Raw genomic sequence first — 26,226 nt, 5'->3', positions numbered from 1 at the left:
GAGTTTATATATGAGTAGGTTTACATGACTAACAAACACATAGGTAGCAATTATAAACTCTGAAAAAAAAAAGTCTTTGAAGAGACCAGAGAGAGAATTGGGAAGAATTCAATTTTTTTTTTTTTTAAGAAAAATCATTTTGGATTAGATCCAAGTTCAAAGATTTTTCCTCTAAGAACTCTCCAAGCCCAGACAGATAGGGGCACAGAGAAGTCAAAGGAAGAGGCATGGTCTTGTCAGCACAAGGAATCTAGAGATGAGGGGCTAGAGACATGGTTCAGTGGTTAAGAACACCAACTGTTCTTGCAGAAGATCTGGGTTTCATTCCCAACACCTACATGGTGGGTAACAATCATCTACTCCAGTTCCAGGGGATCCAACACCCTCTTCTGACCTCTGGAGGGCCTTACATGACACTGATACACTTTCATGCATGCAGGCATTAAACTCATATACAAAAAAAATAAAAATATATATAAAAAGAGAAATCTGGAGCTGAAGAATAGAGCTGCTGGAGGAGCAGCTACACATTTAAGGGTAAAACTGTTAAAACAGGCAACCAAAGAACAGTGATTTTTTGGTCTGCACATGAATGGGTAAGGTTTTAAAACTAGAGCAGAGGTTTCAGCAGCTCTGCTCCAGACTGAGTAAGGACTTGCTTAACACCTGTGCTTTCCAGCGGGACATCAGAAATACTATGCCTTTTAAAGTTTGAATCCCTTATTTCAGGACTAAGACTCGCCCTAACAAAGGAAAGAAAAGGAAAAACAACAACAACAAAAAATCAGTTCTGCACTAGTTCAAGGATCTAGAACTCATTATAAAGCTGCTGTCATTAGCTCAAGAAGCATAAGAAATCAAAGAATTAATAAATTATTGCCAGGTGTGGTGGCACACACCTTTAGTTCTAGCACTCAGAAGGCAGAGGCAGGTGGATTTCTCTGAGTTCAAGGTCAGCCTGGTCTCTATATAGTGAGTTCCAGGCCAGCTGGGGAGACCCTGTCTCAAAGACCAAAATAAATAAATAAATAAAATAAAACAAAGAATTAATACATTATTGATAATTATCAATATAATTTTTTTTGGCAGGAGCTTCCTAGTCCCAGCCCACCTGGAAGTCACCATGTGGACAAGGCTGACCTGAATCTCACAGAGATCTATCTGCCTCTGAATCCTGAGGGCTGGGATTAAAGGCACATACCACCACACCCAGCATAAATTATTTTGATTATTAATCAACGACCAGTGTGTCAGGGGTAAGTAGTATGTCACATATTCATTAAAGGAATACACAAAATTCTTCACATCAGTATTACATGTAATAATTCCTACTGAAAATTACTCAAATGCTGCTTTTCAACAGTCAAACAGATGGATCCTGCAGACATAAGGTTAAGCAAAAACACTAGTCACAGAAGAGCACATAAAGGATTCTCTTTAATAAAATACAAAATAGGCAAAATTAATCTATGTTGCTAGGATAGTGGCAACCTTTATAAGGGGTCATGGGAAGAGATAGGGACTTCTGAAATACTGGACATGCTGTTTCTCATTGTGGATATATAATGAATACATTTCATTGTTATTTATCCACAATATTTGTTAATTTTGAAAGGCCATTTTTATTATTTAGTATTTTACTAAAAATATGTGAGAATTCAAGTATCATATATATATCTATCAACTTAAAAATATTTTATTATTTTTGTTTTATGTGTATGAGTGTACTGCCTGCATATATGTGAGTGCACCTGTGTTGTGCAGTGCTGTGGAGATCAGAAGAGGGCTTTGGATTCCCCTGGAACTGGAGTTAAGGATAGTTCGTGGCCACCATGTGGGTACTGGGATTGAACCCAAGTCCTCTGCAAGAGCATTCAATGCTCTTAACCACTGAGCCATCTCTCCAGCCCCAAATATCTATCAACTCTTAATAGCGTTATAAATTTGTAAGAAGTACCCATGAAATTTCTGGCACTGAGAATTTTTATTAGTTGCTCTCTGAAAGGCAAAAAATCTAAATGTTGTAGGTTGAATATGAACTGTTTCCCCATAGGCTCATGAATTTGAACACTTGGTTTCCAGTTGGTGGTGCTATTTTGGGAGGTTATGGAACCTTTAGAAAGTAGACCCTTGCTGGGGGATGTATGTCACTTGGGGCACACTTTCAGGGTTTATGTAGCCCCATTCCACTTCCTTATGTAGCCCCATTCCACTTCCTGTTCTCTCTCCGCTTCCTGGGTGTAGATGAAATTGTGATCAGTTTCCTGCTCCTGCCACCATGCCTTCCACACCATTAGGGACTCTATCCCTCTGGAACCCTAAGCCAAAACAGGCCCTTTCTTCCCTAAGTTGCTTTTGGTCATGACATTTTATCACTGATCAGAAAAGTCACTAATAAGTAGGTGATTTTTGTTGTTGTTGTTGTTGCCAAGTGGCACTGATAATTATAAAAGGCCCTAAATTCTGTTATGTCTAAACAAATCAAATCAAGCACTACACTGAAAAATATTGAATTTGTGCCTAAATGGAAAAGATCTAATTAGATCAGAAAATATATAACTAAAATTCATTACATGTTAACAGATTATTTACTAAAGAGCAGATTATTTCCCTTCAATAAATGTTAGAAAAGCACTTAATAAACTTCAATACTTATAACTGATTTTGAAAGGAAAATCTGGGGATGGAGTGTGAAGACAGGGTGACACTATGTGGCCAAGGCTCCTCTTAAAACTTCTAGGCTCAAATTATCCTCCTATGTGAGCCTCCTAAATAGATGGGATTATAGGTGCATGACACTCTGTCTAACTAACCATTCCTGAATGTTTTAAGTCAAGATTAGAAAACAATCTTTGCTCATTTTATTATATAAGAATCATTTCCACTGAAAGAAGCAATAAAGATGTTGAATACAACCATTAATAGTCAACATTGTCTGCAAATCCTACCAGTATAATAAGGCAAGAAAAAGAGATTAGTTCAGGCAGGAGTGGTCTTTAATCCCAGCACTCCAGAGGCAGAGGCAGGTGGATCTCTGTTAGTTCCAGGCTATCTGGCCTAGTTTGGTCTATATAGCAAGTTCTAGGCCAGCCAAGGCTAAAAAGAAATTAAAAATTAGCAATAAGTGTAAGATGAGAAAACAAAGTGCCACAAGGTTTAGATTATGAAGCTAACTAGACAAAGTGAGTTCCTTGGAAAGCCATGAAATGTAATCAGACACAGGGTAAAAAACATGCAAAACCAACTGCAAATACCAGCTGTTCTCACTAGAAAATGTACTAAAAACAAAAAACTTCATGGGGCGTGGTGGTGTACACCTTTAAATCTTACTATTCGGGAGGCAGAGGCAGGCAGAGCTCTGTGAGTTCGAGGCCAGCCTGGTCTACATAGTGAATCTAGGCCAGCTGTGGCTACAGGGAGACCCTGTCTCAAAAAGGCCAAAAAACAACAGAAAAACAACAAAAAACAACAAAAAAAAACCCACCTAAAATAGTAATAAAATGAAAATATCAATTCATACTAATACGAAAAGCTTCAGATTTGACCCAAAGATGTATAAAGTCACATATACACATATAAATGCACTGGAAAAAAAAAAAAAACTCAGAAGGGCACATAACGAATTGAGTTCACTTCTATGGAGATAGTTTGTAGACAATAGTGTAAAGGAGCAGGGAGAGGAATAGCTGATAATTTTCATGGATCCAGATCACTTACATCTACAATATACTCATTTACTTGTTCACAATATCTGTATTTACTGAAGAATTTACAAAACTGAGCCACGTGATTAAAAGAAACATTGAAAGTGCCTTTGCAATGAGATAGAGCAGTGTTAGAGGAAAGGCTGGCACAGACAGTACTTCTGTTTACTACTAATAAGCCAAAGGACTAAGTACAAGCCTAAGTATCACGTCTACTTTGATGACTTATTATGGCTTGAGGATCAAGTATACTATGTGAATAGTTAGGCAACAAGAGAATTAGCAACATCTAAATTAGTCAACACCTCTGATTAAATTAGGTGCCCTTCCATGTCCATGATGGCATTAAATAAATCCTTACTTCCAGAAACTAAATAATAGATAATTCTCTAATGGAAAAAACTATTTTTATATTAGATATGGAAGTTGCATTTTAGACTATGATGAAATAATAGAAAATATTGAGTCTAATAGCCTTCTGATCCAATGGCCAATGTATATTAACATAATTGAAGAAAACCATAAAAACTTACCTTTACATTTTATTGAAAATTAAAGGCCTACTTATAGAAGTGAAGTGAGACTTTCCAGCCTAACAAAAAATTGTTAAGAAATACATGAAATTGGGCTGGTAAGTTGGTTCAGTGAGTAAGATGCTTGCTACCAAGTCAGATAACCTGAGTTCCATCCCTGGAACCCATAAAGTGGAAGGAGAAAAACAAACTCCCGAAAGTCTTCCTTTGACCTCCACTTGTGTGCTGTGGTGCGTGCGCCACACACACACACACACACACACACACACACACACACACACACGCACGCACGCACGCGCACACACACACACACACACACAGAGAGGGAAGGAAGGAAGGAAGGAAGGAAGGAAGAGAGGGAGAGAAAGAAAGAAATGAGATCAATAATAACTATCAGCTAGCTACAACCTTAAATGACAATGAATGAATCGTTCCAGCACCCACGTGCCATCCTATTGGATTAAGGGGATTTATGCAGTAAAAACCTTAGGTCAAACTCAAGGATGATTTTGCATCTTCTAATATTTTTCAAGTTTACATAAAGATAAACCTTTTACCTTTGAGTTCTAACATTTAAAGACTCCCATAATTAAAAGAGCATAAGAAACTTGCACCTCAGGTAAGAAATGTCAATACAGTATTTAAAAATGTGAATTTAAAAATCTAAAAACAAAGATCAAGAACACTTATCTTAAAATCCTGCAAGTGAACAAAAGTGGCCTTTCAAAATTAGAAAAAAAAATACTGTAGATAAATAGGCAACAATGAAATTCATGTTCAATAGTCACGAAGTCTACTTCTACAGCAACGCCTCCCTTCTGCCTCCACTGAAACAGCTTGGAAAAATATCTGAGATCAAACTCTGTCACAAAATTACTAGAGTAGCTCCAAACTACATTTTCTATTCTGAGCACTACCTCCACTCTAGGAGTAAGTGTCCTTTTTCTCTGTGTATTAATGGTAAGTCTGAAAAAACCTCCAACATATACAAATGCTGTCTTTCCAGGTGTTGTACTTGTCATGTTTACTATGCTGTGATACTCCTTCACCATTGGATTAGGTGTCTGTTAAATCCTCCACATCATTCCATCCATATGGTAGATTCTAACCAGAGGTAATCTACCAGAAAAAATGAGTATCAAGTCTTAGCTCCCATACATCAGGACACTTTGGGTCTTTGGGAAGCAAATATATTTTAAGTGTAAGATGGGTAGTCATTTTTCTTTCAGCATATCCAAGAATCATTTCTTTGACCAACAGTAAAAAATTGGATTAAATTAACATTCTCCCTTTTCCCACTAGATAAAGTAGTTCTCTTGTTAAAAAAAATTATAAGGGCTAGAGAGATGGCACAGCGATTAAGAGCACTGACTGCTCTTGCAGAGGACCCGGGTTCAATTCCCAGCATCCGCATGGCGGCTTTGAATCGTCCTAAATTCCAGTTCCAGGGGAATCCAAAGCCCTCTTCTGACTTCCGCAGCATTGCATGACACAGGTGCACTCACATACATGCAGGCAATACACTCATACACATAAAATAAAAGTAATAAATAAAATATTAAAAAAAGAGAAATTATAAACTGAGGATATGGATCAGTGGTAGAATATTTGCCTGGCATGCATAAAGCCCTGGGCTTGATTCCCAGCACTACAAATGAACACACAATTGTAAATCTACACAAATGTATCTAGCTATGTTTTAAATACTTTCCCTATACAGCAAACTAATATTACATATCTAATGATAAAATAAAATATAGGTAGATTAAGAACCCAAAATATGGTGAAACCATTAATTTATTTGAGATGTAAATTTTTAATTCTTTTTTTTTTGAGAGAACGTTTCCCTAAGTGGTTCTAGCTAGCTTGGAACTCACTATGTAGACCAAGCTGGCCTTGAGCTCAGAGAGATCTGCCTGTCTCTGCTTCCTGAGTGCTGAGATAAAAGGCATGCACTAACATGCCTGCCCTACACTGCTGCAACTTTGAGGCCTACCTGGTCTACACAGCAAGTTCTAGGCTGGCCAGAGCTCCATAGTGAGATCTTGTCTCAAAAAAACAAAAACTGGCCTGGAGAGATGGCTCAGTGGTTAAGGTTGCTCTTACAGAGAACCCAGGTTCAGTTCCCAGCACCCATATGGTGGCTAACAACTGTCTGTAACTCCAGTTCCAGGGGATCTGATGCCCTCTTCTGACCTCACTGAGCATTGCGCAACATGGATGCACTTACAAAAATGCAGGCAATACACTCATACACATAAAATAATTTTTAAAAACCCAAAACCAAATCAAGTAAAAAATTAGTGTTAGTAAATTATCATTCTCAGAATATCTTAGACTAATATATAGTTTGAATACTATATTACCAATGCTTATAATTTTATCAATAGTATTTAGAATAGTACTTCTATGGTTTATTATTCTGAGCCACACACGTATGAATGTGTTTCTCTGTGTACATATACATATATATGTATGTGTGTTTTTTATTATTGTGACACCTGTGTCAAAAAGTATTTTCATGAGCATATCAGTTCTAAGAAGTTGAAAAATCAGTATTTTCAACAGAAAAATCTATGTAGAAAAAGATAAAAACAGTATTTGTGTTAAATCAAAGTACTCACGTTGATGTCCAACCCATCAAAGGGTTTTCCCATCTCTCCTTGGTATCAAAGTCCATCTTCCATTTTTTTGTGTTGTTTACTCCAGACTGCATGTTGTTGCGAGCAGGAACAAAGATCCTGACCTTCCTGGTTTTGATATGCTCTTCTGGAACTCCAGTTAATGTAGTGACATCCTGAAGAAAAACAAGCAAATAAACATTTTTCAACATCCTACATATCAACTGATGTTCTTTTGTTATTTCCTGTATTAATGCATTTCTGTTCTGAATTTTTTATTCATTGGGATATGCATTCTGGCCTATTTTACTACTATCATGGTATTTCATTGTATAAATTTCTATTGCGATATCTATAAATGCTAAATTTGAGAAGTGGTTTGGGGGCACAGTGGGAAAAGCTCTAAAAAAATTTATTCCTCCCGTGTACAGCCAGGCAAGTGCTCAATTACTGAAATACAAATCAGCACGGCAACTCTTTTTAACTCTTTTTCTTTCTCTTTTCCTTTTTTCCTTGCTTTTTTTTTGAGACAGGGTCTTATGTTTGCTTCCCACCCCCAAAGCTGGCCTTGATCTTGCTATAAGGATGACCTTGAACTTATGATCTGATCCTCCTGCTTCCATCTCTGGGGCCATCATGGTAATTTCTGAAGAGCGTTTTAATGAAAACCTATAGTGATATACTCTTACTTTGTGAACAGGGATAATTGATTATGTTACAATAGCATAGAAAGCCCATTCAAAGAAAGCTGTTTCCTCCTAGTCAAAAGAATATAATCAACTTCTGGGTAGAGATACACCATTGTCTCCTTCATTAAGAATGAATCCAGAGTCATCACCAATTACCTGGTCAAGGGCAGCCCTCAGAATGGCAGCCCCCCCCACCCCAACTTTACCTCAAGCCAAGATAAAGAGAATGGAGGAACAATTTGCCATTTAATGAGATAATGTACTTTTTCTTCCCAGAATTCCCACCCCCAGTATCGTTCTTAGTAGCTGCCATGAGATTTTATTGGGTTTGTCCACCTAAATGAGTCTGACTCAGAAAGGTGTAACTTGCCCTTTTTCTTCTGTTCTGTCTCTTTCGGATGCTGGTCAGAGTCTAAGTATGTTTTCTCTGGTACTTTGGGCTTTTTCACTCTTTCTCTAAAGCTCCCCTCCCTGCAATGCGGCTGCTTATCCCCCTGTCCTCTGGGCAAATGCTAAGATTAAAACTTACCTGAACTGGGCTTTTTCTTTTAAACCCCAATCAAGTTGTCCTGAGTTTCCTTTGAGTCCATTCTTAAATTCTTTTACTAATGAGATTAACAATTCTCACTTTCTACATAAACTTTTATCCAGAAACAAATGCTCAACTGGGGAATGTATAGAATTTTGAAGTTGCACATTATACACATTTATCAAACACAGTAGCAGCCAGGGCTCAAAATAATAAAATAATTCAGAGTTTAAAATCTACAATTAGTAATATTTTATGCTATTAAAATATTAGAATCATATTAGGGTCAACCATATCATTCTTACTTTGTGCTTGTGTGTATTCATGTAGAAGAGTAGAGGCTAGATGCCTATATCGGATGTCTTCTTCCTCAGTAGCTTCATCTTATCGTTTGAGACAAGGGTCTCGTACTGAATCTTGAGCCCATCCATTGTCTAGACTGGCTGGCCAGTGAGTCCCAGAGATCCTTCTGCCTCAACCTTCCCAGCACTGGAATGACAGGTGAGCTGTTGCACCTGGTTTTTACGTGGTTTCTGGGACCCGCATGCTTGTGTGGCAAGCATTTTACCAACTGAGTCATTTTCTCACTTTCAAAACAATTATCATTTGTCTAAATAAAATATTTAAAAATCATTAGGGACAGGGATATGGCTTAGTAGTACAGCACTTGCCTCCCATGTGTGAGGCTGAGGCCCTGGTTCCATCTCCAGCACTACTAAAAGGGGAAAAAAGTTTACAAGCTAATATTTGAACAGCTACTTAAAACCAAGAAAGAGAATGAAATGATTATACGAAAACTGTAAAAACTAGAAAACTTAACCTATTTTGCTAGTCTTCATTTCAATATCACATGTCCTCTAATGGAGGCTGTTTATCTGTAGTTTGTCTATCAGTGATAAGAACCAAATAATCAGCACATGTACATAGTGCTGTAATAGGCACCAGGGAAACAAACGCTGAGCTGATGAAATTCTACACTAACAAGATTAAAATAACACTTTTAAAAAGTTATTTCAGTGAGCAACCAATTCTTTGCTGAACACAGTATCTTTCTACTTGTACCATTAGGCATGGTTACCTTGTTATAGCTTATCTGTTTAGAGAAACTATCAAAAGGATCCCTAAAAATATTTATAATCTTGAACTGGAGAGATGCTCCTGCAGAGAACTCCCAGCACCTACATTGGGCAGCTCACAATTCTCACTGACACCAGGTCCAGAAGAATCTGATGACACTGGTCTCCATGGGCACCTGCACTCATGTGCACCCCTTGCCACCCTACAAATACACACATATAGATAATTTAAAGATTAAAAAAATATGCATTATAAACTCATGTGGCGTACATGCATGTGTGGGTATGCATGTAGATGGATGGAGAATGGAGGTTGATGCAGGTTGTCGTCTCTTTTTATGGTCTTTTTGAGAAAGTCTCCCTGTAGCCCAAGTTGGTCTGGAACTCCCTATGTAGTCCAGGCTGGCCTTGAACTCAGAGATCTGCCTGCCTCTGCCTCCCTGGATTAAAGGATTAAAGGTGAGCACTACCACGTCGGGATACCAGTTGTCTTTTTCAATTGCTCTCCATTTTATTTACTGAGACAGAGGAGTCAATCAGTGAACTTGGAACTTGCTGATTCAGCTAGTCTTGCTAGCTAGTTAGCTTGCCTTGGGGTGTCCTGTGTTCCTCTAGCCCTGGGATTATAGGCAGGAGGCTATGGCCACCTAGGTTTTAAGTGTGTGGCGGGGATCTGAACACTGATTTTCATGATTGGGCTATAAGTACTTTATCCATTGAACCATCTCCTCAGTCCAATATTCATTTCTAACACTCACTGACTGTTTTCTTACATCTAGAGAACGTGAAACAAATTGCTTCACATCAGGAGAAAGAGAAAACAACAAAGTACAATTGGTACAAAAACTCTTAAAGTATGAACATAAATTTTAGTTGCTAATTTAAATATTTTATTTATTACTTTTATTTTATGTGTATGAGTGTATTGTGTTCATGTATGGAAGTGCACGCATGTTGTGCAATGCCTGTGGAGGTCAGAAGAGGGCGTTGGATCTCCTGGAACTGTAGTTATGGACAGGTTTTAGCCACCATGTGGGTGCTGGGATTCGAACTTGAGTCTTTTGTAAGAGCAGCCAGTGCTCTGAACCACTGGGTCATCTCTCCACCCATTGGTAATTTTTAAAAAATTATTTTTTATTTACTTATTGTATGTGTGCATGTGTCAGAGGACAACTCTCAGGCATTGTTGCTTGCCTTCCATCTTGTGAGATCTGGTGACTGAAGGCAGGACATTCGGCCCAGGTCATGCTCCTCTATCGGACTAAGCCATCTTGCCTGCACTAATAGGTAATTTTTGATTGTCAGATTGAACTTTAAATAAAATTTGAAATATTATTATTCTGGGTGGAGGAAATGGGTGAGGGGACATGACAGGGTGTTTGCTAAGCTTGTACAAGGCCTGAATTAAATCCCCAGCAACACACACACACACACACACACACACACACAAACTCCCTTTCTTCTTTTTGACGAAGTTGGGAATTGAACTTAGGGCCTCATCTATGCTAGGCAAGGACTCTACCACTGTGCTATATTTCCAGCCTCAGTGTGACATTTTAATGATGGACTTTCTAAAGCACAGTCCTCTACTCAAGAGCTTAAAATGACTCAGCTCTTTGGGAGGTCCTCAGTGTTTATTTTTTCCTTTACAATCTGCTATTTGGTTTATCATTTAATATTTTATATTTTTAGATGAATGTCTCATTTCCTCAGTATAACAGAAGCAAAGTATAAACACTTATTATAAGTATACTACAAAATCAAGGGGTGGGGCATCTTCTCCAAATTCCACATCAATCTTTCTAGTCTGCACAAAGTTCCTAATAAATGAAGCTATGATTTTTGACTCTTTAATTGTATGAAAGGAAACATTAAATTCTTAATACTTGTCACCCAGAAATGAGATTTAGAGGACGTATTTACTTTTTTAACATCTATATTATGATGAATACATGATAAAATATAAATCAGTAAAGCTATATAAAATTGAAATTGTATTTTTAAATTTTAGTATATATTATAAAGTAGAAAAGGATAGAATCAGTTTTAGGATGGAAAGTGTCTTTAAAATAAGTGGTTATAAAATGTTGCTAAGCTCTTTTTATCTAAACTCGTAACTATCAATGTTTCATATCTTCTCAAAGTTTGGCACTTATTTATCGATATATGCCCCCAATTTAAAGCTGAAATTCAAGCAAAGGAGTTTATTTTGTTTAATATATTTTATTTATTTTTTTAATTTTATGTGTATGAGTATATTGCCTGCATGTATGTGAAAGCACCCGTGTTGTGCAGTGCCACAAGTCAGAAGGGTATTGGGTTCCCCTGGAACTGGAGTTAAGGACGGTTTGTAGCTGCCATGTGGATGCTGGGAATTGTACCCGGGTCCTCTGCAAGAGCAGTCAGTGCTCTTAACCACTGAGCCATCTCTCCAGCCCTGGAGTTTCTGTATTTTGAAGCCTAACTTGTCCTGACATAGAATAACTGTCTTTGCCTGCAGAAGACATGTAATATACCACAGACCAGCTGAGCTGCTGCCAAAGACAGTGAAGAAAAAGGCTTGGCATCTCTCACATTCTTGACACCTAATGGGCACAGAAGCTCTAAACTTCCTAGTGCCTGGAGACATCCTTTCAGTCTAGACAAACTCATTTCTCACACTTATAAAATGTACCAGGACACTCTATTGTTATCATTTCATCCACGCAGCTTCAGCTAGTGATAGAAGAACCTGTTCTCTATCTTTACAATGGGCTAAAGTTCTCACTCCAAGATTCCATTAAAATAATGTAACACTTGAAAAGATCTATGAGGCACTATGTTGCACTCCTGTCTTCAAATGCTTTCTTTTCTCTTGAAATCCATACTGAGCTACCTATGACTCAGTGTCACAAACAAGAAAACGAAACATCTGCAAATTAAACTATGTTGAACTGATGATATTCTCTACAGATTTCTACTTTTGTACTAAAATACTGATCACTAAAACCTCATTTTTATAAAAAATGTGTAGAAGATGCAATACTGTCTTTTATAGAGTTTTCTTTAATTCACAAATTTTCTATGATCACAAAAAGCATCCATAAGGTGTTGGGAAGTTTTCAAATTGGTACTCAAAGAACTTAATCACTAATACGTATCTACAAGTTCTAATAAACTACGTCACTTAACATATAGATAATGCACACAGAATTGCTGAATTTTAAAACCTCTTAAGCAGTTGGGTTAAGAATGAAATACATTTCTATGATTAAAGAATGTCATCATCCTAATATTTCTGAAATACAATTTCATTTACAGTATGTTTTTATAAAATGGAAACAGATCAATCATAACTCATAAGGTATTTTGACCAAAATTTATTACTGAAAAGATGCACATAAATAATTCCTAAGCTCTGCCCTCTAGTACCATCTCTTCTGATTTTAAATTTTAGAAAAGCTGATAGTTGGTCTCCTATTTCAGAAGTTAAAGGGAAGAATTTAAAAAATCACTAGGATGATAAATGCCAGAATGTATATGAACTTTATTCTTTAAAATACCAATTTCCATGATAAAATATTACTTTTCCATATAACTATGATTCGGTTATCATCTGTCCCCATTTATCTTGTGTGAGTTCAACTTTTTTTTCTTTTTTAACAAAGGAAGTAAGGAACAAGCAATGGGAAGTTGGTGTCAAAATGCAGAAAAACCTCCCAGCAAGCCTCTTGCAACCACCCAGGATTTAGAGCCTTTCTGGCCGCTCTCTTTTCAATACCAGAATTTCACACATTTCAATGACTATTATGACTTCAAAGAATCAAATTTTCATCATTGTCCGTCATCTGTGGTTGATTTGTATAAAGGAGTTCTTCTGCATGCACTCCAAACAAAAGCCTCCTTACTTTTGTGGCTATATATCAAGTTTAAAAGTTCTGTTTGTGACAGTTGTGTCTTTGGTAAATTAGAGTAACACTGAAGAAGTACAGCTGCTCTGCAGGAACCTCCTTTTTGGCATCATTTCACTTAAATAAAACCTGAATAATTAGCTTCTGCTTTTATTAAACCACAAAAATGCCACTGGCCTTAGTAATTACTTCCGTTGCCCCACCCACTTAACCTTATCAGTTTACACTTGGTATAAAGATAAATAAATAGGTCTTTACATTTCTGGATTAATTTTTATTAGAGTTCTTGCTGCATCCAAAGAAGTCAAAATGTTTATCAGGCTTTTTGGTAATAAGTTAATTAAATAGCATTAGTGTGGGTTGATGCTGAAAAGTTTTAATATAGCACGCATTAGAACATTACATGCCAACACTTATCAAAACTTGTTTTACTGCAGAATATTACTTAATAGTTGTGTTTAAACTTATAGCAGAGATGAAACTGATGTAAATTTTGATGACTGTTTTAATTTTTTACATCAACCATGAAGGATATAAAAAGAAAAAAATCTCAGACTTGTAATAATAAGGTCCCTTTATCAGTACATCTGCAATTCAACACTAGGGATGTGGAGGCAAGAGTATTATGAGTTCCAGGTCAGTTTAGTCTAACATAGCAAACCAGTTGCAAAAAACTCAAATCAGCAAACAGATAAAAAAAAAAAAAAAATCTTCCTTTTAAGTAACCAAGAGATACAAGAAACTCATTAAAGGTTTAATAAGCAATTAAGGACATTTTATAAAGTATGAATTTACAGACAGCATAATTATATCTAGTTACTTACTATTTTAAACATACTTAAAGAATCTTAAACATACTTAAAAATCAGTGGCCATAGGGATTCAGATATAACTGCAAATGTCGAAGTCAAGTTAGAGTTGTTACAGTAAACGCAATTTTGTGTGCTTACTCTGCCTAGAAATTGACCAAGAAATCCAAGTAGGTCATTAAGTACTGGAAGGTAAAACCCCTAATATTTTGCATGTTGGGAAAAGCTATCATGACACCAAAAGCAGAGTTGTAAAAAATGCCAGATATAATCTAGGAAGAGATCATGCAAATGAAGCTACAAATCATACAAAGAGAACAAGAACAAAAATGAAAGAACCATTTCTAAACTCCAAATATTTTTATTATTCTTAGATCCTTCTGAGGAGGAAAGAACAATGGCTATAAGTAAAAGTAGGTATATAAAATTTGGTTTGAATCCCAACCTTCAACTTTGGGTAAATAGATCTGTCTTGTTGCATCGTCCACAAAATCAATTTATAAACTAAACAGTATATAACGCACATAAAGTATTTACCTTGAATAAGAAAAAAACTTGCTACTCAAAGTATTTTCAGCAAGTATCTATTACCTGTTAGACACAATGCTCAATAAAATAGACATCTGTATTCTCAAGAAAACAACTAGACATTTAAAAAGATTTATTTTATGACTGTTTTGCCTGCATGTATGTAAGGGCACCCATATCTTACAATACCCATGGAGGTCACAAGAGGGCATCAGATACCCCTGTAACTGGAGTTATGGACGATTGTTAGCTGCCATGTGGGTGCTGGGAACTGAACCTGGATCCTCTGCAAGAGCAGCCAGTGCTCTTATATTGCCTGTATGTATGTAAGTGCACCCATGTTGTGCAATGCCCACGGAGATCAGAAGAGGCTGTTGGATCTCCTGGGACTGGAGTTACAGGCAGTTGTTAGCTTCCATGTGGGTGCTAGGATTTGAACCCGGGTCTTCTGCAAGAACAATCAGTGTCCTTAACTGTTGAGCCATCTCTCTAGCCCCTCTATGAGACATTTTTAAGAACAGGATAAGCAAATAATGGGAAGGTAGTGTCAAATACAGAAAAATAGCCAATTTACCTTGAAAAGAAATGAGTCAGTAACCTATATATTCTTTGCAAAGTTTTAGTGGTTGCTTCAAGTCTGGAGGAGAGAAATACCCAGCTAAGGGCTGGACACTCCATTTTCTTGTGTGTGTGTGTGTGTGTGTGTGTGTGTTACCCAAAATATTGAGAGGGCTTGAGAGTTGGCTGTGTAGCTAAGAGCACTTGTATAATCATGAAGACTATATTTTGACTCCCATCCCCTAATAACAAGCCTTGAATCCTAAGCATTCCTATAACCCCAGCTCTGACGTAGAAGGACTGATGAGGCTTGTCAGCTTCCAGCCCAGCTGAAAAACTCTAGCCCCACCTATAAGGAAACACCCTGCCTCAAGGAATAGGTGAAGAGTGATAGAGGACATCCAATGCTCACTTCTGGCCTCTATGTGCACACATATACACACACACACACACACACACACACACACACACAAACACATAAATCTCTGAAAAAATACTGAGTACAATAAATATGAAGGAAATATATACAGCCACATATGGGAAGGTCAGTGATAGCTATGAAAATGAAGAAATAATGTATAATTTACCTTTATTTCAATTCAAAGATCCTACTATGCAAAGTTAACTATGTTAAGGACTTCAAAAGATACAATGATAGGACTTGGATGGAGAAAATAATCTATATATAATATTTAATCTATAATCTTATATACATAAGGTCAGAAGGGATGTGGAAAACAAAAATCATTACACTTCAGACATAATACTTTAGATCCAGACCAAGGAATTAATTATAAGTGACAAATCTGGAGGACCATTTGCTACCTGGGGATGGGGGGAGTTTGACAAATCAGTTGTTTTACCTCTGTGTTAGTATGTTAATTTCCTGTTTTAAAAGGTTTATAACAAAACCCTTTTTACATCACTGTTCAGAAGGATTAAATCAAGACAAGTAAAATGTGACACCTGCTATGGAGGTCAAATGAAAGGGAATCTTATTTGATTTTAATGGTAGAAAGGTGTCAGAAAATGCCTGACCAAGGAGGGAGACAGAAGATGATTCTTTCAGGATACTCATTTTTAAAAGATACTACTAAATTGCATCAATATTAAAGGAAATTTTTAAAGCACTGTATCAATATGCCTAATACCCTGCCAGCTATTTTCTTACTTGAATTGCCTCCCATAATTATCCATATGCAAATCTATTTTACTAATAAAACTTTATATTGATTACCTCCAAATATTATAGCATCATTTTCTCCATGTTGTTGTAGACTCAGTCTTCAGACCTCATAATAGTTTATTCAGTTGATATGATACAATCTCATAGCTTAATAAAACACAGTTGTTTTATCTTACTTTTAAAGTATATGGTGCTCTATGCAAATCTCAGTAATTTAATTCTCTGAAAGATTTATTTTATTATTAATTATGTGTATGTGCGTGTCTGTGTGTATGTGCATGTGCGTGCTGGTGCCTGCGGAGGCCACAGGTGTTAGGTCTCTCTGGAGCTGGAGTTATAGGCAGCTGTGAGCCACCCAACTTAGGTGCTGGGAATTGAACTTAGGTCTTCTACAAGAATAGTGATAGCTCTTAACTGCTGAGCCATCTCTCCAGCCCCATCAGTAGCTTCTTTTGTTGTTTTTTTAAGATGGGGTCTTACTATAGCCCCAGTTAGACTGGAACTTGCTATGTAGACCATCCCAGGCTTGCCTGGATCCCACAATGATCCTCATGCCTCTGCCTCCTGAGTGCTGGGATCAAAGGTGTGCATCATGACACCCTATAGTAACTTAATTCTTAAAGGTGAATCATTAAGACTACAATTAAATGTGACAAAGGTTATAAGAATTTCTATAGTCTCCGACATGTTATCTATGTTTACCTTCAGGGAGGTAAAATTTCATATTTCAAATTTCATATTCACTATCAATATAAAAGCAGGCCAATTTCCCTTTGTACCCTTAAGGCAGAGAAACAAGTATACATTAACTGGCTTAACTTTAGTGTGTGTTCTTCCATTCTAATTACAAAGGAGAAAAGGATTTTAAGATAGGGTGTTAGCCTCAAACTCACGGCAATCCTCCTGCTTTGGCCTCCTGGGTATAGGGATGACAAGTGTATGCCAGGAGGCTTTTCCCAGGTCTTTGGATATTTATGAAGCCCTCTAGGCCACCTAAAAATTTGGCTAAACCTGTTTTTCTCTTGTTCATCTGTCTTGCTATTGGAAGTCAGCCATGAACCTTATGATGGGCGAAGAGAAGATGCTTCTTTTTCTCCTCTACAGTAGTAAATGATTAGGCATGGCAGCATGAATTAAATCTACTAAGAAGCTATTGTATGACAAAAATATCACAATTTTTAAAAAACATAAAAAATAAGCTTTTCCCCTATAAACCAGGAAAAATTGTAAAATTGTTTAAAAAAATCATGGTTAACAAATTAATGAATAATCAATACTTGTCTCAATGAAAACCAGTATGCTTAACTGAGGCACTTTAAAAATTAGTAAATGTAGGACTGGAGAGATGGCTCAGCAGTTAAGGCACTGGCTGCTCTTACAGAGGACCTGGGTTCGATTTCTAACACCCACATGGTAGCTAACAACCGTCTGTAACTCCAGTTCCTCTTCTGAACTCTGAGGGCACTGCACAACACGGGTGCACCTACCTATATGCAGGCAATATACTCATACACATAAAAATAAAAATAATAAATAAAATATCTTTAAAAAAATTAGTAAATGTGCCCAGTGTGGTGGCGCATGCCTTTAATTCCAGCACTTGGGAGGCAGAGGCAGGTGGATTTTTGTGAGTTCGAAGCCAGCCTGGTATACATGTTGAGTGCCAGGCCAACTGGGGCTACAGTAGGGAGACCCTGTCTCAAAAGGACAAAAAAAAAAAAAAGTAAATGAATGTGATTTTAATGCTCACAAAGATGTATCATTAAAAAATGATCAAGCTTTTAATAATTAAAATGGCATATTTCTTTGCTTTTTAACATCAACGTTCCAGAATATCTTGGATTCTAAATTCATTAAGTCAGTCAGGTATCTTAAGACACCTTGCCACATTTCAGAAACTGTAATAAACAAGGAGAAAAAAAAAAAAAACAAAACTGGTTACAAGATCCTATATAACAATAATATTAAAATCTGAAAATAATATGTTATTTCTTAATCTAACAGGACTTTCATCCCTTGGTAATACAAGGCAGGCATATACATAATATATACTAAGAGTTATGAACTCAAAAGCCATGGCAGCAGAAAACTACATATGAAATAAATATGGAGTAAGCATCAGGCAAGAGGAATACATAAGTAAATTTCAAAATCAAATGATGAGCAATAAATTAAACTAATAAAATCAGAAAGGCAAGCTGTAAACAACAGAAAAGAACTTCATTCATCAAAAGCCTGAATAATTTTGATTTAATAAAAACAAAATTCACTAGGCAAACTGAGTATGGTGGCATGAACCTACAGTCCTAGATACTTGGGGAGGCAGGGCAGGAAGACTGCATAAGCCCAGGAGTTCACAGACTAGCCCAGAAGTTTAGTAAGAATTTATGTCACAAAAAAGGGGGAAGGTGGGGTCAGGAGAACTCAATTGGAAAAGTATTTGCCCTGCAAGCAGGAGGGCCTGCATTTCATACTCAGAACCTGTGTAAAATAAACCAGGCGTGGTGGATCATACTTTTAATTCCAGAGCTGGGAAGGCAGAGATAGATAGATTTCTGTGGTTTGCTGGTCAGCCAGCTGAGCCAACTTTGTAAGATAAAGGTCAGTGAGTGAGATACCCTATCTCAAACCAACCAACCAACCAACCAACCAACCACAAAAAAACACAAAAATTGAAAGGGACCCGAGGAATGACACTGAGGTTGTTCTCTGACTTATACACACACCTGTGCATATATGCACATGCACCTGCAAAACATATGCACAGGCACACAAACATACCCATTTGTACACACATGAGATAATGGCACACAAGTCTAAATATATCTCAAGAAAGCACACTGTAAAAATTTAGGTTACGGAAAGTATTCTAGGTACTGCTCAGCCCACTGTCCTCATAAACTATTTTTACTAAAAATGAATAAATTAAAAAAAGACTAATTCCTTGTTGCTTTGGCATGATAATAAAATTTAAACTATATGGAAGAATTATCTTTTCTGTTGTTAGGAACGGGAATTTACATTTGTTAACTGAAGCTATTAGTGAAAACAGGGAATCATGAAATAATACACACTTGTACCTGGTGTCCAAATGCACATATACCACACCTTAAGCACTCTATTATGACACAAAAAGCACACTTATGTTCTTTAACAGCCTTCTGATACAGGACAAGGCCTCTTCTTTGAGAGCAATTTGATTCCTAAGTGTTGTTTCTTCCACAAGTTACCAATAAAATACATCCTCAACAATTTAGTTTTGTTTTTTTAAAAAATGTGAAGGAGAGGGGCTGGAGAGATGGCTCAGTGGTTAAGAACACTAGTTGTTTTTACAGAAGACCCAGGTTCGAATCCCAGCACCCACATCGCAGCTAACAACTGTCCGTAACTCCAGGCCCAGGGGATCTGACAGCCTCTTCTGTCTTCCATGGGCATTGCATGACATGGGTGTACTTACCTACATGCAGGCAATCAATACATGCATACACATAAATTAAAAATAATAAATGAAATATTTTTTTAAATGTGAAGGAGAGTTGATCCTCTTTAAAGGGAGAGACCCTGGATAGGCTGACTAGACCCCAGTGGATGAACCTGCATCCAGGGAAATCTGGGGACACAAACGACTACATAGGCCTTAACATATGATAGATTACATGAAATCTGGTGGTGGGAGGGGGGAAGGCAGGGGCTATAAAGATGACTAAGATGTTTCATATGAAATGCACCAAAATTTAATAAGTATATTTTTTTAAAAGTGAAATAAAATAAAAAGATGTCTGAAAAATCACTCTAAAATCTGGCTAGGATTTTATAATTTCCTTTTACATCACAGTCTTTTACAACAGCCTGAACTTTACCTACTTCAGACAGAAACTGTTACAAAAGGAAGAAAAAGAAAAAAACAAAACTTTTTTCTCTACCCAGAGCAGTGGCCTCTTTTCATCTGAAAGGGAATTTAGCAAGAAAAAAAAAATCATATGAGATTCTTAATATAAATTTACTGAACACAGAGCCTTATGAGGAAATAAAGAATCAAGGAACAATCTTGGTTGGTTTTCATAATAGGACTGATAAATACTAGATAGTTGTAGAACACCATAAGAAAACAAAAAGCTTATGATATAATGGTGATAAGCTGGGAGAAACTTAGCAAAGTCTTCCCTAAGATTCTTCTTGGAGATAAAGATCTTTTGATATATGCTCTAAGTGTTAAGGGACAGCCTCTTTCACGTGAAGTTAAGAAGAGCTGAATCAGGAGTTTAGAAATCCTTCGTATGTCTTACTACCCACTCCAGAAGACACGGATAGGGAAGGATGGACAGAGGGCCTTCCTACTTATGTCAGTTCATAAAAATCAATATATTTGCCATATTTGGGGATTGAACAAACTGAAAACTCATCATTAGAAATTTATCTGTATTGTCTTTTCAAAGTATACAATGGAACTGTCAAGAAAGAACTTTTGACCTCATATACCATCAATTATGCTATTCTTTTAAATTATGTAATTATAGAATAGACAGAAGCCTGTTACAGCTAAAAAACAAATTCAGCAAACTGGATGCATACAAAATCAATACAGAAAAATCATCTGAAGAGGAAATCATATAAACAACCCCATCATAACAACATCATAATGAATAAAACAGGGACAATTTTAACTAAGAAGGTGAAAGAAGTATATACTCAAAACTACAAATATTTTTAAAAGAATAATAAGCATCCTCTGTTCATACAGTAGGATTCTTAATATTGTTAAATTAACACTCCTATCCAAAGTAATCACAGGTGCAATGCAATCCCTATCAAAATCCAAATAACATCTTTCCACAGAAATTTTAAAATCCATTCCAAACTATACATGTAATTTTTCTTTCAAAAAAACTTTTAAAAATAAGAACAAAGCTGGAGGATTCACTCATATTGATTTAAAATTTACTTTAATACTATGGCAATTAGAATAGTGTGATGCTGAAAGGTACACAGAAAGAGCAATGAAATAGGGAGCCCAGAAACAGAGCTTTGTATAGAGTCAGACCATTCAAAAGGGAAAGAACCAATAAATGCTGTAAGAAAACTGGATATCCAACCAATAAAGAATATTACCTTACACCATGTCCCATTATGAAACTCGAACCCAACTAGCCACCTATATGTAAGAGCTGAAACAATAAGAGAACATGGAGAAAATAGTGACATTGAATTTGGTGTGGATTTCTTGGACATGAAAACAAAAGGCACACACAACAAAAGAAAAACTCAGAAAAATTAGACCTCATTAAAATTAAAAGTTTTATAAGCTGAAAGATATACATTGGGTAGAGAATTAAGATCCAGAATACTGGGCTGGAGAGATAGCTCGGTGGTTAAGAGCACTGGCTGCTCTTGCAGAGAACTTGGATTTGGTTCCCAGCATCCACATGGTGGCTCACAACCTCCTGCAACTCCAGTTCCAGGGGATCCAACACTCTCTTCTTGCTTCTGCAGGCATCAGGCATACATATGGTATACATACAAGTAAGCACTCATACATAAAATATAAACTAAGTCTTTACACAGACCTGTCTCTGTCTCTCTCTCTTATCCTTACTTTATGTGTATGAGTGTTTTGCCTGCATGTAAGTAGGTACACTGGTATCATGCAATGCCCACAAAGGTCAAAAGAGGGTGCCAGAACCCTTGGAACTGGAGTTATAAACGGTTGTTAGCTGCCATGTGGTTACTAGGAATTGAACCCAGGTCCTCTTCAAGAGCAGTCAGTGCTCTTAACCACTGAGCCATCTCTCCAGCCCCTCCGATGTATTTTTTTTTTTAAAGCAGAAAGAATAGAAGAGCAAGTGCTGCCAAGATGTAGAAAAGTTAGAATCCTTTTACAGTGGTGCACAGTGGCACAGCCAGTGTGAAAAATTTTGACAATACTTCAAAAAATTAAAATATATAGAGGCTGGAGAGATGGCTCAGCAGTTAAGAGCACTGGCTGCTCCTGGCAGTTAAGAGCACTGGCTGCTCCTGCAGAGAACTGGGGTTCTATTTCCAGCACCTACATGGCAGCTAACAACCATCTGTAACTCCAGTCCCAGGGGATCTGATGCCTCTTCTGACCTCCATGGACAGTGCATGACAAGGTACAATTAATTATGTGTAGGCAATTCATGCATACACATCAATTAAAAAATATTTTTTTAAAAGTTAAAATATAAAATAATCAAATGAGCCAATAACTGTATTTTAAGAGTATCTACCAAAAGAAATTAATAACAGAAACTAAAACAGTTATTTGGCTATACATGTTCACAGCAGGATTACTTACAATAGCCAAAAGGTAAAAGTAACCTAAGTGTGCAACAGCAAAAAAAATGGTCAAGAGTAACTTATGATCTAGACAATGGAATGTTACACAGCCTTAAAAATAATGGAATTCTGACACATGATACATGCTGCAACATGGATAAGTACCCAAAACATGTTAAATATAGTAAGTCACAAATTGACAAATATTCTGATTCTGCTTATCTGAGGTACATCAAAGTTGGCAAATATGTAATGAAAAGAAATATAATAGTGATTGTGAGAGACTGAGAAGAAAGGATAATGCAGAGTTATTGCTTAGGATGACAAACAGTTCTTGAGATGGATAGCAACAATGACTGTACAACTTCATGATGTAATAATGCCACTGACTTGTACATTTGAACATTTTGTGTTAGGTGGATTTCAAAAATTTTAAAATAAACTGGAATACCATCTTTAAAGTACAAAAATAAAAATATCAAACCTAGAATTGTATATGCCATGAAAGAAATATTATAAGCTGAGTAGTGTTTGTATTGTCCTTAAAAGTGAATTTGAAGGCTAAACCCAAATGTGATGGTACTGAATCAGGACCTGTGGGTTATGAGGGCAGGGCTCTCATGACTGGATTAGAACTTGTATAAGAAGAAAGTCCAAAGAAACTGCATTCTCTCTTGTTCACATAAAGATACAACTAGAAGACAGCCTTTAATAAGCCAGGAAAAAAAGACTTCGACAGAAACCAAACATGTTGGCATTACAATCTTGAAATTCTAACCTCTAGAATTGTGAGAAAATAAATTTGTTATTCAAACCACCTACTTTACAGTAAGTACTTTCTTATGGCAGCCAAAGCTAATATAAGGTCTTATAAATTAAAAAAAATAATGCCGGCAATACACGCATACACATAAAAAATAAAAATAATAAATAAAATATTTTTTAAAAATTTAAAAAATAGCTCTGCTTTCCTGGGCCTGCAGGACCCACAGGCCTCTCTCCTGGATAAGTCAATCATGCCCTCTGCACCTTGACTCCCCCAGCCTCATTCACCCTCCCATCTCCCCCTAGCCTGGGACCTGTCCCATTCCTTGTCTTGGTACCCGAGACACCAGGGGGAACCACCACTGCTTAACGATCCTTTGCATCCAGACCAACACAGTTCCTTCTGGGGTCCCCAGGAGCACTCTGGTCCTGGCCCCGCCCTCACCTCCCTCTGCTTCCCTGAGCCTGCACAACGCGCCAGCCTCTTTCCTGGACAACAGGGGCTGACCCTTCCATTTCCTGACCCTTTGCATCCAGACCAACAAAGCTCTTCCGTGCAGTCCCCAGGAACCCATGGGGCTACTTCCTGCCCACATCTTCCTTAGCATCTCTGGGTGGCATAGCCACCAGCTGCCCTAGGCCAGCATCATTCCTGGGCCCTGCTCCCAGGCCAGTCCAACCACCAAATTCCTGAGGCCAAAATCTTTCCTGGAGGGATCCAGACATTAGGAGAAACCCTGAGAGCATCTGATCCTCATCTGACATTGGCCTCTGTGGGAACTCCTGAAGACAAAAGCAATCTGGCCACTCCAATATAAAATCAAAACACAGAACCGAAAGCTTAGAGGAACCAAACTTTTTGTAACCAAAAAGTAAACCACAAACACATATAAAGTTTACAAAAAGAAGCAGACCTGAACTTGAATGCTTGAGTCTCAAACAAGAATCAGAAACTACAAAAGAAGAGGAGTACAACGAGAACCCACAAGAGATAATGCAGGACATGGAACACAAAAGAACAATTGTAACATGATAAAATAATTCAGTGAATTTAAAGAACACAGAAAGAAATCAAAGAACTGAAGGAAGATAGAGATAAACTTCTGAATGAATTCAGAAAAGAGTTTAGAAATATCGAAGACTACTCAGGCTGAAAAGAAGGAAGTGAAACACTCAGTGACCCAATTAGAAACGACAGGAGAAAGCCTCACCAATAGGATGAATGAAATGGAAAACAGAGTATCGATTGGAAGATAAAGTAGACAAACTAGACCACTCAAGCAAAGATTATGAAAAATTTAAGAAATCACAAGAATAGAATATGCAGGAATTGTCTGATACCATAAAAAGACCAAACTTATGAATCATAGGCATAGAGGAGGGAGAAGAATCCCAAATTTCCCAAAATTAAAGAAAGACATGCCCATACAAATACAAGAAGCACAGAGAACAACAAATAGACAGGACAAGAAAAGAAATCCTCCATGGCCTATCATAGTAAAAACACTAAACATACAGAACAAAGAGACAATACCGAAAGCAGCAAAAGACAAACAACAAGACACATACAAAGGAAAGCCCATCAGAATTACAGCTGACTTATCAATGCAAACTATGAAAGCCAGAAGAGCCTGGAACCAAGGTATTCCCAGTTTTAAATGACCACAGATGCCAATCCAGATTACTATATCCAGTCACAATGACTATTATAGTCGAAGGGTAAAGAAAAATCTTCCATGACATAAATAGGCTGAAGGAATTCATGTCCACATAACCAGCCCTTCAAAGGGTTCTGTGAGCAATACAAAGAGCTGAAGAAAGGAATGACTATACCCAAGGGGTTGCAGAAAGGAATTCAATGAAGTTATAACTATGGAAGAATACAGCTATTTCAAGAATATAAACAGAAATAAAAATGACAGGATTCAACAATCATCTTTCATTAAAAACTTTAAATATTAATGGACTGAACTCCCCAGTCAAAAGACACAGACTAGGTGAATGGATTAAGAAACAAAACCCATCCTTTTGTTGTCTGCAAGAAACTCATCTCACTTTCAAGGACAGATACTATCTTTAAGTGAAAGGATGTAAAAAAATATACCAAGCAAATGGTACTAAGAAAAAAGCAGGTGTAGCAATTCTAATATCTGACAAAACAGACTTTAAACTAAAACTAATCCGAAGAGATAAAGAGGGCCACTTCATTCTGATCAATGGAACAATAAAACAAGAAGATATTATAATCATGAACATATATTCACCAAACTCTGGTGTATCCAACTGCATAAACACAATACTACAGGACTTTAAGACCCAGATTAATCCCAACACATTAATAGTAGGGGACTTCAATACCCCACTGTCTCCATTAAAAAGGTCAAGAGGGCAGAGAGTTAACAGAGAGACATCTGGATTAAACAATACCATATATCAAATGGACTTAATGGAAATCCACCAAGTATTCCACCCAAGCACCAAAGGATATACTTTCTACTCAGCACCCCAAGGAACCTTCTCCAAAATATACTGGGGCAAAAAACAACCCTCAACGAATACAAAAAGATTGAAATAATTCCATGCATTCTATCAGACCACAATGCAATAAAGCTTACAATCAACACCTGAAGAAGCCCTAATCATCACATGAACACATGGAGATTAAACAACACACTCCTGAATGATGAATGGGTCAAAAGAGTAATTAAGAAAGAAATAAAAGTATTTCTGGAACTAAATGAAAAGGACAATAAAACACAACAAAACATCTGGGACACACTGGAAGCTGTCCTTAGAGGGAAGTCTATAGCTCTAAGTGCCTACATTAAAAAATCAGAAAGAACACGAATAAATGACTTAACATTGCAACTTAAGACACTTGAAAAGCAACAACAAACGAAACCCAAACCAAGCAGACAAGAACAAATAACAAAAATCAGGGCAGAAATTAAAGAAATCGAAACAGAGAAAACAATACAAAGAATCAACGAATCCAAGAGCTGGTTCTTTGAAAAGATAAAGAAGATTGACAGACCAAAAGAAAG

At 37.0% G+C, this 26,226-nt stretch overlaps 1 protein-coding gene across 2 annotated transcripts in view; it reads right to left on the bottom strand.

The window, feature by feature from the left end:
* Ndufs4 (NADH:ubiquinone oxidoreductase subunit S4) overlaps positions 1 to 26,226 on the bottom strand; it is a 141,833-nt gene that overhangs the window by 28,069 nt on the left and 87,538 nt on the right. For both annotated transcript variants that reach the window (XM_008832946.3, XM_017798111.2), the window contains exon 3: positions 6,862 to 7,034. In XM_008832946.3, coding sequence (XP_008831168.1) covers positions 6,862 to 7,034 — 173 coding nt within the window. The remainder of the gene's footprint in view (positions 1 to 6,861; positions 7,035 to 26,226) is intronic.

The sequence above is a fragment of the Nannospalax galili genome, unplaced genomic scaffold, assembly GCF_000622305.1.
Source record: "Nannospalax galili isolate Female #2095 unplaced genomic scaffold, S.galili_v1.0 scaffold235, whole genome shotgun sequence".
Taxonomy (NCBI): domain Eukaryota; kingdom Metazoa; phylum Chordata; class Mammalia; order Rodentia; family Spalacidae; genus Nannospalax; species Nannospalax galili.
Note: the sequence above shows the minus strand (reverse complement) of the source record. Positions and strands in the feature narration are given on the sequence as shown.